This window comes from Aspergillus flavus, chromosome 2, assembly GCF_009017415.1.
Source record: "Aspergillus flavus chromosome 2, complete sequence".
NCBI classification, from domain to species: domain Eukaryota; kingdom Fungi; phylum Ascomycota; class Eurotiomycetes; order Eurotiales; family Aspergillaceae; genus Aspergillus; species Aspergillus flavus.
The window spans coordinates 2807187-2825009 of NC_092409.1; the positions used below are offsets into that span (position 1 = coordinate 2807187).

At 47.8% G+C, this 17823-nt stretch overlaps 5 protein-coding genes across 5 annotated transcripts; 4 read left to right on the top strand and 1 right to left on the bottom strand.

The window, feature by feature from the left end:
* Positions 1 to 62: 62 nt before the first annotated feature.
* Positions 63 to 941, top strand: F9C07_2943 (soluble epoxide hydrolase; the record flags this gene model as incomplete). The annotated part of the gene is made up of 1 exon (XM_041284705.1): positions 63 to 941. One exon carries the CDS (start codon positions 63 to 65, stop codon positions 939 to 941), a length of 879 nt encoding a protein of 292 aa, XP_041142723.1.
* A 1761-nt stretch (positions 942 to 2702) lies between these two features.
* F9C07_2942 (uncharacterized protein) lies at positions 2703 to 4549 on the top strand (the record flags this gene model as incomplete). Its single annotated transcript, XM_071511036.1, has 4 exons — positions 2703 to 3140; positions 3293 to 3487; positions 3605 to 3786; positions 3901 to 4549. The coding sequence occupies 4 exons, from the start codon at positions 2703 to 2705 to the stop codon at positions 4547 to 4549; spliced, it is 1464 nt and encodes a 487-aa protein (XP_071363775.1).
* A 3017-nt stretch (positions 4550 to 7566) lies between these two features.
* Positions 7567 to 9265, bottom strand: F9C07_2941 (uncharacterized protein; the record flags this gene model as incomplete). Its single annotated transcript, XM_041289649.1, has 4 exons — positions 7567 to 8377; positions 8429 to 8553; positions 8636 to 8919; positions 8974 to 9265. 4 exons carry the CDS (start codon positions 9263 to 9265, stop codon positions 7567 to 7569), a joined length of 1512 nt encoding a protein of 503 aa, XP_041142725.1.
* Positions 9266 to 10759: 1494 nt separating this feature from the next.
* Positions 10760 to 13705, top strand: F9C07_2128664 (cytochrome protein). The gene is made up of 4 exons (XM_041289659.2): positions 10760 to 11253; positions 11309 to 11459; positions 11540 to 12788; positions 12856 to 13705. The coding sequence occupies exons 1-4, from the start codon at positions 11076 to 11078 to the stop codon at positions 12889 to 12891; spliced, it is 1614 nt and encodes a 537-aa protein (XP_041142726.1). The 5' UTR covers positions 10760 to 11075; the 3' UTR covers positions 12892 to 13705.
* Positions 13706 to 15716: 2011 nt separating this feature from the next.
* F9C07_1239333 (putative transporter) lies at positions 15717 to 17728 on the top strand. Its single transcript, XM_041289660.2, has 3 exons — positions 15717 to 15947; positions 16012 to 17288; positions 17421 to 17728. The coding sequence occupies exons 1-3, from the start codon at positions 15854 to 15856 to the stop codon at positions 17532 to 17534; spliced, it is 1485 nt and encodes a 494-aa protein (XP_041142727.1). The 5' UTR covers positions 15717 to 15853; the 3' UTR covers positions 17535 to 17728.
* The last annotated feature ends 95 nt before the right edge of the window (positions 17729 to 17823 follow it).

Here is a 17823-nt window from a genome sequence, read left to right on the forward strand (position 1 = left end):
CTTCCTGAATTATTTCTTCCTTCCCACACTTCAAAGCTCAATTATTCTTTCTTCTCCACACTATGTCTTCTACTCAGCTCAAGAAGCTGCCGCTCCCTGTCTCCAAGGCCCATGTTTTCTATCGTGAGTCCGGAGCACAGTCAGCTCCAGTGGTTCTTCTTCTCCATGGCTTCCCTTCCTCGTCCCATCAATATCGTAACCTCATCCCCATCCTAGCCACCAAGTACCGGGTCATTGCGCCTGACCTTCCTGGTTTTGGCTTTACTGAATTCGAGGACGCCAAGATCAGAGAAGGCATCCACTACACCTTTGACACCCTGGCCACTGTGGTCCTCGAATTTCTCGACGTCTTATCCATCACCAAGTTCTCCATGTTTATTTTCGACTATGGCTCTCCCACGGGTCTGAGGCTAGCTCTCAAGCGTCCGCAATCTATCCAGGCAATCATCACCCAGAATGGGAACGCGTATGAAGACGGCCTAGGCCAATTCTGGAGCCAGATCCGAGAGCTTTGGGAGAGCAACAATGACCCTAAAGTTCGGGCCAAGCTAGCGACTAGCCTACTCAGCCTCGAGGCAACCAAGTGGCAGTATGAGGAAGGAACGAAGGGACTTGTCGCTCCAGAGGCATATATGCTGGACTACGCTCTTCTCCAGCGGCCTGGGAATGCAGAGATTCAGCTGGATCTATTCTGGGACTACCAGAATAACATAAAGTTGTATCCGGAGTTCCATCGATATTTCCGGGAATCTCAAGTACCTCTTCTGGCTGTTTGGGGTGAGCGGGATCAGATATTTATTCCCTCTGGGGCGGAGGCCTTCAAGCTTGATTTGCCTAAAGCAGAGGTACATCTTCTCGACGCTGGTCACTTTGCTGCTGAGACGGAGACGGCGGAAATTGGTGCATTGGTTCTAGACTTTTTGGCCCGGAATAACATCTGATGGATATGGAGTTCGATTGGTGGACCGCCTATTTGTCTAAGATCGTCTATACCTATCAATCGTGTAGTACAATACTTTTCACGAGTCTTCTGAAATGCAATTTGTAATTGAAGGCTACCGGGAGGGTCAGCAGCCAAAGGAACATATAATCTCGTTCCGGCAGTGTAGAAGAACGTGAATCCTAATTTTCTTTCCTGAACCATCTGAACGAACATCCACTATGTGTTGTACGCCATGGACTTACCCAACAGCAGCACCTACATAGCTTGCAAATCTCCCTCCGGCTGCTACCTTGCTGTGCAACCTTGAGAACCTGAAGCTCTTGCTGTTCTTTAGCCGGCTAATCTGCTTGGATATACCGAACAATTTGCTGATGATCGTTCGCTCCAAGAGGAAGCAAAGGACTGACAAATTCCAAGCGAGCACTATTACAAGGACGGGATAGTGTCTATGTGCTCCATAAGCTGAACCTATTCGGGTCCATATTTCCATGGAATAGAGGCTTGTTGATAAGAATCACTAGTGCCGTTGACGTTGTCCAGTCAGATTGCGTAGGATTACTTCCAAAGTCAGATTAGGGTTGCATATGTGTATTCCTGCGGATGTAGAATATGGAATATCATACTCTGACCGCCAACATGTTGATATTTTGTAACTTCGGGGCGTTGTCTACTTTAGACTTGACGGGCTTACACAGCCATTATCAGTTTCAAAAGTCCATCTCATACTATGCGGCACCATCTACGAGGTCTGCACTGCAACATGGAGAGGGGCAAGTGTCAAAGGGAATCTCTTCCGTGCACCCGCAAACTAATTCCAAATCCCTTCCAGGTACGGCAGGATCGAGCATCTATTTGTCATGTTTTATGGACCTGTACGGCGAACCCACTTTGTCTACTGTTGCTGACAGACGCTGCTCCCTCTTGCCGCCCCAAACAACCGTCTCATCGCCACCGCTTCCCAGCGCCATGGTGGGGTCAGGCGACACTGGCGAAGCCACCATTAGTGCCGTCAGATCTGACCCAACAAATCTCAAGGGCCACCGGAGTCACTCATATGAGGGTGACAGTCATCAAAGAAGGATCCAACGCTGAAAGTGGCAACGCCACCAGCAGCGGTTTACCAAGCGATGAATCCAAAATCGCGAAGTACAACGGCATTTCCGAGAGCGCCAATAGTAGGGGCGAGTCAGCCTCGTAGGGTTTTAGAAAGGCTACAGCAAGAGTATGTGCGGACATTGGGCCTTCTGGGCCAGACCGAGAGGCAATGTCTTACACTAGCAGTTTCAGGCTGAGGCCGAAAAATCACGGCGATAGCGGCAGCGGGTGATATGCGCAATGGTAGATAATAGCCCGTCCAAGGACTCACTCAAGGATTCATCGGGTGTTCGGCTGGCGTTGTTCCTATAACTGTTTGTACACGAGAGTGAAGAAATAGCGCTCCTTCATAGCTATGCAGGATTGGGCATCGATCTTCGGGGTCTCCGAGCCACATAGCCCAAGTGCAAAAGCGGCCCGCCGGAGATCACAGCGAAGGCGATGACCCCTAACTAGGAAGGGAGATAGGTCCTGTGGATCTGGTTAGCTTCGGAGTGATGCATTGGGGCAGCAAATGCGCAATGACTAATTTTTATATAATCCTGATTATGTTCATGTAAGCGCTACAATACTCGACTATTTCAACTCCAGGTCCTTCATCTCAGCCTGTCTTGAACCCCTACTGACATTATATACACACCCCCACTTTCTACAATCTCCCGGAATGCCAACCGTTCCCTCTTTCCGCAAGATGAAACACAACCCAGATCTCTTGAAGAATCTCCCTGCCGATTTCCTAGCCGGCCATGACAAGCTCTCGCGCGAGCAAGCCGGACACCTACGGCATTTCCACAACCTCGCGACCCAAAGGGACGGCGAATGGGGGGTTATGGGGTCCCAGGACCCCGGACAGGAGTGGCTCGATGCCTACCGCTACCAGCTAGCCACAATGGCCTATGCAGCTGGGGCGGCACACTTCCACCGCTTACCTGCTCTGCGGTCAATCTTCCAGTCTCTTCTTAGTGGCCTTATTCATAAAATGCTCCGCCGAGAGGTCTGGGGATACTGGTTTTTAACAAGCCATAGTGGCAAGTTTGTAGACCCGGATATCAAAAGGCTGAGACAACCATGGGCAGATCCTGTTGTTAAGGAGAATATCATGGTAGGTGACTTACTTTCCTTTAACCCTATTGGCCTCTTCTTATTGGTGTCGTGAGACCGTTTTTATTCTTGCTATTCTTGCTTTGACGTGCTTCTGTTTGCTTTGCTGTTGCCGTTGCTCACCTTCGCAATCCCCTGCTTAACTACCAGCAGTACTCCGGTCATCTTCTCCTCATGGTGTCGTTGTATACGATGCTTTTCAACGATGACAAATATAATCAGGAAGGGGCGCTTACCTTCAACTGGAGCCCAATATTCTGGGGCATGGGACCGGAGAAGTTTTCATACACCCGCGAATCTCTCCAAAAGGCCATCTTAGCGGAAATGGAGCGTGAGAAGTGGCTCGGGGTCTGCTGCGAACCAAACTGCATTTTCATTGTTTGTAATCAGTTTCCGGTAAGTTCCAGTCCTAACAAGGTTGCAATAATATCCGTCCCAAACAGGAAACTGCTAATGTACCCATAGATCATTGCTATGAGATACAATGATGTTCGGGACGGCACAAATGTTGCAACCGAGGTACTCAGTAAGTACACAGCTGCTTGGGAAGCAAAAGGCATGGCGGGCCCAAACGGGCTGTTCATCAGCTGGTACTCGCCAAAACAGGACACGAAGAGGCCAGCGCTTGATCTTGGGTTCACAGCTTGGTCAGTTACTCTATCATGAACTTGGAATTTCATCATATCACAGTACAGGAAGGAGGGAACAATAGGCAAAGTGTCTCACTTAGGAGCTAACTTTCTGTTCTTTGAGTTTATCAGGGCCACTGCATTCATGAACGCCTGGAACCCAATCCTTGCAAATGAGACATTTCAAGCGCAATCTATAGGCTTCCTTACTCGAGCCGACCATGACCGAATCAGCATTAACAGAGGGCCAGTGGCATTCGCCATCCGTGAGCTCGCTGAGAAGAAAGGAGTCGATCCATATTCCCTCTCAACCATGCAAAAGGCACGAGATATTGTGGCAAGCAGCCCTACTACGGGAGAGCATCGAGAACCTTTTCCTCGACCAATGTTTGGATACATCCTCATGGCCATGTCTGAACTGGGTGATGAATCAAAACTTGCAGGTTTACTCAATCATGTTGATCGGTTCTTCCAGCCAACTTGGCAAAATGGGGGTCTCTACTACCCTGTTAATGCGGAACAGTATGACAAAGACGGAAATTGGACAGAGGTTGAACCATTTACGGGAAACGGCGCCGTTGGCTATGCGCGGTTGACAGTTCTCGGTGGTCAACGGAAGATGTGGGAGGAGCCTTGGTCTGCAGAGCAGGTTTCTCGGGCACCGCACATCAGTGGCATTGATTTAGGCAGTGGGGTAGATTTCCTGAGAGGCTGCTGGGATGAATCGCATCAGGCGATGGTGGTGACAATGCGGACGTGGGATCAGACGGAAAAGTTGTGAGTGTGCACCCCACCGCCTCCTGCAGTGATTCTATAGATTGGCCCCTTCAGTACATTTCTCACGACCCTACTACAGTATTGCTGACGTCCAGTTACCATCATAGCGTCCGACTTGAGAATCATAACCTTCCTGTGGGGACATATGGAGTCTATCGCAACGGAGTTCTGACGGAGACAAAATTTGTCGATCGGCCGGGAGATACGCTTGAAGTATATGTCCGAGTCGAAGGGATTGATTTTGACCTTGTTCTGCTGAAGGCTTAAGCATATAACCAAGTACGAGGTTAGATGAAAGATGTGTTCGACGATATTCGTAAGCAGCTAGCATTGATAGGGCAGGGCAGGGCAGTATCGACTTTCTTACTCGCCACTCATAGGTTCAATACTACAAGATACACGCCGTGTGTGTAGGGCCACAGCCATGGCTTCTCCCTTGATTAAGCGCTCCTAGAATAAATTTCTACCATTCAATCTAAGTCAGTGGACTGAAAAGGTTCGGTTCAAGGGATACTCTACAAAACTAAGCTAAACCATCCGGCGCCGTTTATATCAACAGCTGTGACAACTGACATTATTCCACTGCCTTCAAAACATCTTAGCAATTGGTCCAAGTAGAAGTAATACATAACTACAGCGTTTGAATTTATATATTATTGCCATGAGCGGTTTCCTACGAGTACCTTCCACGCCAGGTACTACGTTTGGTGAAACTGCTCCGTCACAGATTCCATTGAGCGTAGAGAACCTCTATCCCGCTTCCTGCTAGTCTCCGGAAATGCGGCTACAGAGGATACCGTCATATCAAGTACCCGTGCTCTTAGAATATAATGCCAGAGGAGCGCTCCTGTTGAGCATGCTAGAGGCATAAAAGCTAATGAAATCTGTGTACGTATGTCGTTTCCAAGGTTTATTCGACCATAAAAAATTTTTGATCATACCGGTCCTCTTCTTTTCGTCCTCAGTTATGTAGTAATTTCTTGTTGTAAGATGGATGTGGCTACTGTTCAAAAATGGTAGAACAGTTGTAAACCATTTACCACGTAATACTTCCCAGCTATCACCTGTTGTGTCACCGACCAATTATGATGATATCTGGAAACTTGGATCAACAACGTCGGGTAATGATTTCGAGGGCTGCTGACCCTTTTTGGTGCTGTTGACGGGCTTGGCGGAATCATGTTTATTTGGCTAGATTTTTGGGCAGTTGCGGCCGAGTACGCCTCATACGGGCGGTCACCGACGAATCCGGGAGTGATCAGGATCTGCTCCCGATACGCCCTGACTATCCGTACTCCGTGAGCGATCCGAGAGCGATCAGCACACGCACCGGGCGTGCTCATGCCACGATCCGGGCTGATCCCAGAGTGAAAAGCGGCGCTGACCTAAGCCTATTCTGGAAATGGAAAGTCGTCGGGCGGCTTTCCGCAGAAATCCTGTTCAATAGTGTCACGGTTAATGTCGGGAAACCGAGGTGCTACTCCGAGTGGCCAATTCCGAAGTATACCCATTATGATAGAGAGCCATTCAATCGGAATGATACGTTCTCATACATTGGACCTAAATACTATCGTCTGCTTGGGTGCTAGTGCTATCTTCCTTGCTTAATAGTCGGGGACTATTGTTACTCCAGCTATCATCTCTTCCTTATATAAATTCGATGATAATTGCTCACAGGAGTCTTATATGAGAATAGGTCCAACACACCAAATTTAGGACATATTTATCTCTGGATCTAGTATCAACTTTTCTTAATTACTTATTTATCACACTCTGGCTAGGATACGGCCTTCGCTAGTTATCTAGAACACCGGCGTTGGAGCCCAGTATATCGCATTATCGAGACAACTAATATCATTGCATACCTAAATGTCGGTCAAACCTAATCTTGGATTCTTTATAGTACCGTCTAAATCTAGAGAATCACAATCAATAAGTCAAATAATAGTTACAAAAGCATCTATCTGGATGCTCTTTGTGCCCCATAGCTTAGAGCGTTGGAACCTCGACTTGGACATAATTGAGGATTTATTTTTCCTATGAAAGCGAAATACCGTGTCACCTACATATATCAAGGGTAAAAGTATAGCCAAAGGCACTGATGTAATGCTATATCTTGCTATCAAGCATCTATACGTGGAAGTGCTCCATAGGCTTAGAGAGGTTTAGATGACCAAATAGGTATCGCGAACCTACGTACTGAGTCTCGTCGTATCTATAATCCTATCAGAACCTTTTATAATATATGCTGTGCTATCTCAATACTCAAGCTCAGGCTTAGCAGAAAGCATAATGCAGCGAATCTCCTAGAGTCACAGGCTATCTGACAACCGTTGTCCTAGAGTTGGGAATTCATAGAACATTAATTGATTTGCTGCTTGTTGAAGGGCGGATCTCTCAGGTTCTAGCTTCCAGGGATCACATGCTTTTTTGATGCTAAGCTCTTTAACGTCTTCGTGGTCGAGGCAGTGCAAAGCATACCTTTACCAAGCGCATTACATTTGCCGCTGTCATTTTGGATTCGGATGCTTCCTTGGTGGCCCCGCATCCCCTAATTTGTAAAAGTCAACGTTAGCTCTTCTATCCCAGTACCAAATACGTTAGTGATATCGTCAGTACCATTCCTTCGAGCAACACTATCCTATCAAGAGAAATCACTATCGCATCTCTGAAGCTATTGCCGTAGCTCAATGTCGTTAATATTGGCAGTGCGAGTTCTTCGGGCCTATCAGCAGGTACGATAGCGATTCGGTTGCCGCTGGTCCCCATAACCTCTTGAACAAATGATCCTAACTCTGTACAACAGCAGTAATAGAACACTGTCAATAGTAGAAGAAGATAGGACCGTGAAAGACTTATATAAATAAAGATGTACTCGTGCAAGCTGGCGCAACATTTCCACGTGGACAGAGAGTCCTATGCCATGGCTCCTGATTCCAACCGTGCCCGTTAAGTACTTGGTGCTTTCGAGGTTCTCGTAGCCTTTGGTGATGATGTTTCTGTGGCCCTTCCTTATAGTAATCAAGGCGATGCCACGCTCATGTCCCATTGCCTTCCATTTGTGCTGGCTGGTTCTGGTTTGCTCGGTACCAAGCTGCTAGGTGAGATGCATAAAAGCTCTCCGCCAGCGTTACCTGGTGAGATACAGGCGCCAGGATGATTCATAGTACTGAAAATAGCGTCCCAATGAGGTCGAAAGATATCTTCGCCCTGTAGTGTCTCCATCCACAGGATACACTTAATGCGGACGAGGACGTCGTTCCAATTACTCAGTCGTAGAGAAGCAGCCATAATCCGCGCTCTCTCTATAAACCACTGATAGTCAGGTGTGCCAGTTGAGGCCACCAAGCCGATTGCAAGAAGCCAGGCATCAAGCGAACCATACACACGAGGGGTCGATTCGAGTTGCTTGAGTTGATCTATAAATCGGATGACAATGCTATGCATCATGGCAGCATGTGAGTAATACGTTGGCCCATGAATGATGAACATGTAGAGTATGATTGCGTAGCGGATGCATTCGGTGATCGACGACGAGTGAGAACTTTCCGTATCCGGTGCTGTAAGTAGAAGTCGGTGTATGACAAAACAAGTGAGGTCATGAAGTCGTGTGGTTGGGAAATGTATCCGCTGCGCCTGCTGGAAGGCACTACGAAGACGGACGAAAACATTCCTGACTGCGTAATCGACTTCCATACTGATGAGCTCGGATAAATCATCGTAAAGGGCGGTGGGATCCATCTGCCATTCTGGAATAGGCGGTATGCCATCTCCAATGCCGACATCATCTTGGGTCTCGAATTGAGGATGGCCCATGACGATCATCGATACCCTATAGTGCATGTGAATAGTATACCCTCAAGGTGAACAAGGAGGCACTTACCAGCTAATCATCCTCGCGGTAAGTGGGCTTGTTTGTCTTACTGAATTGATACCACCTCGCATGTTGACCAGTCTTATTGCTCCGTCAACATGCATTTGGCTGACCTTGATATTGCCCTTACCAAACTGAAGGTGGTGTGATATCAGCATTCAATTCGTAAGGAAGATATGAGACTTAGAGAAAGAATGATTCATAACGGGATCTCACTTCGATAGCTGCCAAAGTAATTACTGAGTTCATAGTTCCATCCTGTACCGCCAGCGACGTGTCTTGAACTTTGCGCCGCAGTAAAGAGACGGAGTCGGCCATGAGAAGTTCCGAGGTTTGGAAGCCCTTCTGGGCCAACAACTCCTCATCAAGACATGCCGTCTGCAGCGAGACATGAAATAGTGCCGGGTCGCCCAGAGCAAGTGGCCACCAAGAGATGAGAAACGGATTCGTCGTTGGATTTAGGTCGAGGGGATAATATTGAAAGGCGATCTTGTGGATAACTGAATTTGGTAAGCTCAATTTGGATCGACGACATAGAATAAAGACGTACGTACAGCTATAGATGAGACGTTGTACGCGTTCGCGGGGAAGTCTCGTCTGCGGGTATGAATCGAAAGGATCGAGAGACCCAAATCTGTAGGCGGTTAAAGTGCCGGATGTCTCGAGGGGTCTTGATGATCCGCCATCTCCCCACCCGGGAGCTGCCGGCAACGCTGTCAGAGGCTCATTGGCATAGTTGCACGGGACATCGCGCTTGACACAGCGTGAGCAACGCGGCGTGCGGAGGTCGCAACTATGTTTTGATTTGGCACACGCAGTACAGGATCGGCGAAGAGTTTGGCGCATTTTGGCGAAGGGAAGTTGAGTGTAGGTGGAGACAGCCGGAAGACTCAGGTACCAAAAGGTACGTGCTGTCGAGCCGCGCGCCAAGAGCACAAATACCCATAAATAACTCTTACACCAACAACACCCCCACTTTTACCCGATGTCATTTCTCCAGATCCATTTCACCTTCGAGGTACAATCTGTATATCGAATTCTCAAGCTTCAATTTCTAAAATATTAGAGGCGAATTCAGTTCTACCCAAAAGCCAACCTCAGCTTACTTATCACTCTATACAATCAGCTACTGTGATATTTTTAGTGTTAGAAAATCTTTATATATATTGTATCACCCAAGAGTAAACCGGCAAACAGAGTCGATAACTGATCTCTTTATGACGCTATCTACATACTATATCATCTAGTAAACACGCTTAACACGGATATTACTTCCTCTAACAGACATATGTATCGTATAGTACTGACATCTGACCTAAGTTGAATCTCTGTTCTCGGCGCTTCAGCCAATTGTCGCTTCTTGAAGCTATCCTTTATGAATAGCAACATATATTGAACCCCAGAAAAACGAGCATATAGTAGCGGGAATATTCCGCTCGAGAAGAAACCCACACGGTCTAGAGCTTCTTTCGTATCATCGTCAAACTCCACCTTCAGATCCACGTTACAATAACAGATGGCCGGATGGCTACCCCGATTCAAGCAGCAGTACAATAGCAAGTACTGTATATACCTCGAAGGGGTTTGTCAGATTTGATTCCGCTTCTAGATCTCACTCGTCAACCATATGACGTAGAGTCGTCAAGACATTTTAAGCTTAACAATCCTGGTCTACTTTGTTAAGCGTATGCTTGTTCTTAACCCGGCATAGCTTCTAATTCGGCTGCTGATTTCGTACTTCTAAAACCAATGAAGTGACAGCCTAGGTGAGTCCTTGTCTGGTCATGTGAGTATTTATCCTTCCCTAGCTTTACGAAAGTAACTATGGAATTCGTAGATTATTGAAGTGACCGCCGTTTGGGGCTATCGATTGTTATCGGCGTCTCAAATCTTTTGCATACCATAAGATGTAATGAATCATCGAGGGTTGGTTCTTTAAGAGGCTCGCTCCACTTTCCAAAATAGCCGAAGCTTTGAACACTACATAGCTGTTGACGATGTATTTAGGGTACCGAAGGGCAAGATACGTACGTCAAAAATTCCATTCCTTCGACCAGAAGGAGTGAGACGATCACATGAAGGGCTCGAGAACGCCGAATAGGGGTATTTGGTTACTCTGGACTGGCAGTCTGGGATATAATGGCAACATCGAATATCTTGGCGATATTCTCAAAGAATCCTATAGGCAGGAATAGACCGTTACTGAGCACGCCACTTGGGCAATCATCATTCCGTGGTTGGTTCACTTTATAATTTGACAAGGATTCCAAAGTAGTGTGGCCGAAAGAGGACTAGACCCCGCCGACTGCATCTGTACGGCTTTCGGAGTCTAGTCCTAATAGGGTAATGTATGTACTAGGATGCGATTCCCCTCATCTCCAATCTCACGCCATCACCACAAAATTTTCCAGGACTCATAACCAATTGGTCCTAAGTGTGGGTCGAGACGTTCAATATTCTCCCCTGTTCTGTCAGGGGAACAGACCACCTACCTTTGGCCCGCGCTAGAAGGGGAGGGATGTTATCTCTAGTTCGATCATTCCTGCAGCGTTACGATCCACCCGCGGCCCAGAAGACCGATCCCATCTCCCTATAATAAAGTCCTGGTGAGCCCCTTCCTGGCTTGCCAGACGTCGGGAAGAGTGCCTCTACCACAATGGACGCCAAGATGGCTACTGAGATCTTCAACACCACCAGCGCGCAGCCTGAGTCGCCGCAGTCATGGGCCTACAAGACTTCCCAGTTGCAAGGCGCCCTACCAGATTTTCTGGCAGAATGGTCCGCCTGGCAATACGTCGTGACGTTTCTGGTTGGTTTAGTGCTGTATGATCAAGGTAATTAGCAATGCCGATAACAGGAGCTCGTTCATCCTGCTGACTTGGTCTCCAGTCTTGTACCTCAAGCGAAAGGGTGCCCTCCCTGGTCCTACATTCAAAATTCCGCTCATGGGCCCATTTATCCAAGCGATTCATCCAACTTTCGACGGGTATCTTAGACAGTGGGCGAGTGGTCCTCTCAGCTGTGTATCCATCTTTCACAGGTGTGTTCTCGCGTTCATCGTGATTATGCCAGAACTCGATAAACTTGTGTAAGCAACCGTACTCACGCCTCACGTTGCAGATTTGTCGTCCTCGCCTCCGACCGTGATCTAGCCCATAAGGTTTTCAAGTCACCTGCATACGCCGAGCCATGCCTTGTACCGGTTGCGAGAGACATCATAGGCCACAAAGCATGGGTTTTTCTTCAGGGTAGAGACCACGCTGAGTACCGGAGAGGTTTGGTCCCTCTGTTCACCAGCAGGGCCATAGCCACCTATCTTCCAGTCCAGGAGAGAGTATTGGATGACTACTACAACCAGTTCGTTGCCGCTACCAAGGCGAACCAAGGCAAGCCGATGGCATTCATGACCCTGTTCCGCGAAATCAACTGTGCGCTTTCCTGCCGCACCTTCTTCGGCGATTACATCTCCGATGACCAGGTGAAGAAGATTGCCGATGACTTCTACCTTGCCACTGATGCCCTCGACCTGGTCAATATTCCTCTGGCAATGTACGTCCCCTTCACCAAGACCTGGCTAGGGAAGCGGACGGCCGATGCTGTTCATCGGGTGTTCGCCGAATGTGCAGCTAGATGCAAGGCAAATATGGCGAAAGGTGCGACGCCCACGTGCATTGTGGACCATTGGGTACTCCACATGATGGAGTCCAACCGTTATCGCGAGAGAGTCGCCGCCGGGGAGACCAACTTGGAGAAACCCAAGAATATGATTCGCGAGTTCACAAACGAGGAAATCTCAGACACACTGTTCACCTTCCTCTTTGCGTCCCAGGATGCGTCCAGCAGTGCCACAACTTGGCTGTTCCAGATCCTCGCCCAGCGGCCCGATGTACTCGATAAACTGCGAGAAGAGAATCTGGCCGCGCGCGGCGGTGATAGGAACAAACCCTTCGATCTCCCCATGTTAGAATCCCTCACCTACACAAACGCAGTCATCAAGGAGCTCCTCCGTTACAAGCCACCCGTCATCCTCGTTCCCTACCTCGCAACAAAGGACTTCCCGGTAACGCCCGACTACACCGTCCCCAAGGGCTCCATGATCATCCCTTCCTGCTACCCAGCTCTCCACGACCCAGAAGCTTATCCCAACCCCGATGTCTTCGATCCCGAACGTTGGATAAGCGGAGACGCTGAGTCCAAGACCAAGAACTGGCTCGTCTTCGGTGCGGGGCCACATGACTGCCTCGCAAGAAAGTACGTACCACTGTCCTTAGCAGGTATGATTGGAAAAGCATCGTTGGAACTCGATTGGGAGCATCATCCCACGCCGAGGTCAGAGGAGATTAGGGTGTTCGCTACGCTGTTTCCGATGGTAAGTACTGGCTACTCTAAGTTTTTACTATATGCTCTGGTTCGTAATTTGCTGACTGTCATAACAGGATGGATGCAATCTGGTTTTCAAGAGGCGGCCTTAGTATGGCACCTCGCAATTTGGACTTCGATACTGCTAAGCCGAGGGCGAGGCACCTGTAAAAATAAAAGTTTGTAATAAAGTATAATGATAATAATTCACCCATTAACGACTCAGAGTTCCTGATTTATAAACTACTTTCAGAATGTACAGTGCCTGGGTATCTGCTACAAGTGATCCTACCAGATAAAAGTAACCTTCAATAAATGTAAAATCTTATCGATCTAGCATTCGTCTCTGGAACAACTCCCATTGTGAGAGTTGTCTAATCCAACGTCTTTAGAGTTATTGTCTGGCTGAGCCAGAGGTTTCCACTTCTTCAATCCATCGCCGCGTTTGGTCTGCCAGCAGTTCGCTGTGCTCTCTATCCTATGGCGTATCCTAGGCTTGACTTGGATCAAAAGTAAATGTGATACAGGGGTACTGGTCCTATTAAATTGAATGCACGCGTCGTTTACTAACACAAGTATCCCTTTGCTCCTATTTGTTCGAGTGGGAGGGAAGTACTATTCTCGGTTTATTCACTAATGCACCGGACATGCAAGGAACAAGGGACTAGTTAGGGTAACTCTGCCTCGGTCTACCATGAAATATAGATGTACTCCACCTGGTAAGCTTCGCCTAGTAAGGCCTAGCTTTCTCGTATTCAGTTTGACTTCGTGAGTGGAACCTTTAAGGTCCTATCCACAATAATAGTCAATATATGGCCTGTATCCTTCTGTCTCTGGAAAGCTATAGATCTGATAATTTATGTCATTCTATTATCGAAACTCGCTGTTTAACTCATATAGCCAGGCTTTTTACCATGCATTATGTACATGCATAATGTGCTCAGGGAAACTTCCAAACTACTAGGGAATATTCTATATTCTGGGTCGTCTCTGGATGCATCAAAGAAATAGAACTTGCCATTTGCAGTTATAGCGAGGTTGTAATTAGCAGCCAATAATATGTGTTACTTATCATATGCAAATTTGTTTCGGATGATAGGTCGTGGTTGGCGATCACTTCTCGTATCGATGCCTCTACTACGGAGCACCGTCGGAGTTGAAATCCTGCGAGCCACTGGTAACTCCCTGCATTTAACCGGATGCTACGTACTAGGCAGCCTCGTATTAATTGCTCTGAGCCGCTGTCTAGTGTAAGATTATCCTTGTGCCAAGTGATATCAGTCATGCTTATTCGGAAGCACTAGTACGTTACAATTGTTCAACGTCCAAGCTTATTCTTCTTGCTCTACGCTGCGTCTAGGCATATAATGTAGCGCCATCATATTAAGAACAAGTCTGAGGCCTGCAGATATCAGTCCAATACTTCCTCACTACTTGGATTGTATGTTAATGCTCACATCTCTTGTATTCCTCGCAGTTCATATGTCCCTGACCGAGTTATAAGCCAGAATCCCCACCAGGCATATCCAAATCCCAACATCCTAACTGGCTGGAGGTATTCCCTGTACATCACGTCTGTGATATGCAGTTCAGGCATCGATCAAAGCCCCAGGCCGCCATGTCTGCCTTCCATTCCAGGCAACCCCAATTCCCCTTTTCGGTTACCTGACGCAAAGAGATAAGGGAATTCGATTCTAATACTAACGCAGGAGCCCGGATGGCGCAGTGGTAGGTCCGCCTGACCACTGACCCCAGGCTCCTTGATTCGAGTTCCGGTCTCGACATGTAAAATCCTTCGGGGTTTTCGTAACCCTCCAGAACGCCCTAGGTTGAGGCGAGAAGGTTGGGTGAGCTTTTTGTAGTTTTATTTTATTGAACTGATCTATCACTTTTTCTCTCTCTGTCTGTCTTTTTCCTATTCTTTTTGTTATCCGGCTTGCTCATTTTCTTCTTCTCTTTCTGTTAACTTGGTTTTGTGGTCTTTTTTTGAGCGTGAGTGCCTGAGGTGCTAAGGCTAGTAATGCCGGGTACCTGGACTTGGTGTTAGGAAACCGCGGCATCCTAGTATCCTATCATTCTAATGCATCCTTTCCCTCATATAATCACGATTCTCATCCTTCTGCCTCAGAAGCTGCTTTCCTGGGTCATCCCCTAATAGCGTTGTCTTTAGTCGAGTCAGGCTTCAGAAGCTCCATAGATGCGAATCTATCGATGCTGATTCCGTGCAGGAGTGGTTAGACCCTAGGAGGTATATACACGCTTTTATTAATCTTTTCTCTATCTATGCTGATGGTCTAGTTAGATGACAATCTCCTAACAGCAATATATACAGTATCCGGAGTGGAGGCCTCGTCCATTACTCTATGGGGAATCCATGTCGATCATCGCCTTTTTGTGGGGTAATCGACTCCACATTCTGATTGTGAACCTACGATCAAGTACCGCGACCGCCTCTAACTTGAGAAGACTGTGTTACTATCTATTCCCCAGGAAATATGCTTCTTTCAATGGAGGGCGATATTAGGTACTACATCAACCTCGCCGATCAGCATATATTAGTCCATCTCGGCCAGCGTAAGCCCCGACCTGACGCTCTCGAGCCGTCTCAAGCACGCCATCCAATCCATAGTTCGACCAATCCGCAGCCAACCAGTCTCGTCGGAACACCCAAATCAAAACCAACTATTTCCTTAGAGCATCGACCTACCTCTATCTTACTATCCCAAGTCCCGAGCGGGGAACAGCACGATCTACCGATAACTTGCTCTTTGTGGTTTAAGGCTCCCAGAAGCGACCCATGACTGCATCTTATTGCACCATGGATTTCATACCATATGTTGTTCTGTCACCTAAGTGGATAGGTAAACTCCTAGCCTCCCCACAGCCTTGTGCAAACGACACGCCGCAGCGGCAGTTGCGCAAGGGGTGACAACAAGCTTCTGGCGGCTCTCTCAGTTGCCTTATATTCTATTGCGCCCTGCTTGGCTTTTCTTGTTAGTCTCTTGTCCATAAGTCTACCAGAAAAGTTGCGCTGCGGCCATTATACCGAGAAGTAGGCTTGTTCAGAACAGAGCCATGGGTCGCAAGCTCGGCCTCTTCCGCGCCACATACTTGGCGTCTGCCAGCTGTATGGGCTCTTTTGCATTCGCATTTGACACGGGTGTTATTAGTATGTCGGAAGCAACTGTACATACTTTGACCGAAAAAAATGTTTGTCTAACTCAATCATGCAGGTGGTGTCCTCACATTGCCATCCTTTCAGCGTGACTTCCGATATAGTACTTCGCAGAAAACGACAGTCAACTCCAACGCGGTGTCAATTCTTCAGGCTGGGGCATTTTTCGGATGCTTCTTCACAATGCCTATAGCCTCGAAGCTGGGCCGCCGCTCTGGACTCATTCTGAGCTCACTTGTGTTCACCGTAGGGACCATCTTACAGATTATTAATGCCCATACCCTGGGAACTTTCTACGCTGGCAGAGTGATTGCCGGACTTGGTATCGGCGCCGCCACTACGTTGATACCTATGTATGCAGCAGAAATGGCCCCTAAAGAGATTCGTGGAAGACTCGGGGCCTGTTTCCAATTGTTCTTTGCCACGGGAGTTATGGTCGCATATTGGGTTACTTACGCTGTATCGAAGGACCAGCCAGATGCCACGAAGCAATGGCAGATTGCGTTGGGGCTGCAATTACTGCCGTCCACATTGCTTCTACTCGGCATGTGCACAGTTAAAGAGAGTGCTCGGTGGCTTGCCGCAAAGGGTAAGAAAGATAAAGCATGGGAGTCGTTGAAATGGGTTCGTGGAGGTGAAGAAACTGAGGAGCTCCAGAAGGAATTTGATGAAATCATTGCGGGGATCGAGGAAGAGGCTCGTGTCAAGGAGAGTTTCACCATCCGCGAGCTTCTTCTGCCAGTGAATCGTTATCGCATTTTCATTGCTTTTACAATTCAGCTATGCGCCCAGTTAACGGGAAACACATCGCTCGCTTACTATGCCAATCAGATCTTCGAAGCCGTGGGAGCGGAGGGCGAAGCTAAATTAGTGACCGGCTTTTTTGGCGTGGTCAAGGTAGTCGGAGTCTCTATTTTCCAACTGTTTGTTCTGGACCGTGTTGGAAGACGAGTTCCATTCATGGTTGGAGCATTCGCAATGGGTTCGTTTATGCTCATCATTGCATGTGTTCTGGCGACCCATCCCACACAATCGGGCGGGTCCAACTCTTCGCCAACGAAAGCGGGGATCGCCATGATTATCATGACCTATGCGGAGGCCTTTAGTTTCAATATGTCCTGGGGGCCTCTCCCGTGGTTGTATGTGGGTGAGATCTTCTCTAGTCGCACACGAGAAGTGGGAGTAGCCGTCGGTGCTGCGTCGCAGTGGTTGTTCAACTTTATGATGTCGCAGATAACGCCACACGCCATCACCAACATCGGTTGGAGAATGTTCCTGATGTTTGCGATTTTCAACTATGCGATCATAGTATATTCATGGTTCTTCCTGAAAGAGGTATGTTCAAAAGTATATTTCTTTGTCTTCTTTCATTCTCTCCTAAGGGGGGGCATTCTCCAAGCTCTGGGATGTGACTCTGCCGTTTCGAAAGCCAAAGGAGAACCAGCTAATGGTCTACTCTCTATTCAGACATCCAACCATTCATTGGAAGAAATGCAAGCAGTCTTTGGGGGAGGTGACCCCCCAAAGGAGGCCAGTCTCGCTGGAGAGAAGGGCGAAATTGACGCCACGGTGCGACCATGAGTGGGACGCTTGTCCACATGACTGTTGACAGTGCGATTCCATAATCAGTACTCTTTAGGAGGGATTAGTTATAGATCAAATTTTTTAAAAAAAAAATGCTTTAAGGAGGAGTCCCAGTGATTTTGTAGAAGCTGAATCTAACTCCTTGGCCCCTGTGCCAAAAACCGTTGGAAATAAGCACATTGTAGATGAGCAGCAGTCCGAATGGTGGCTCACTTTGGGTGCAAGTCGACGAGGTGTGGGGAAAAGTCCCCATGGGGACCAACGCATTTCCTTTCCCTTCGCCCCT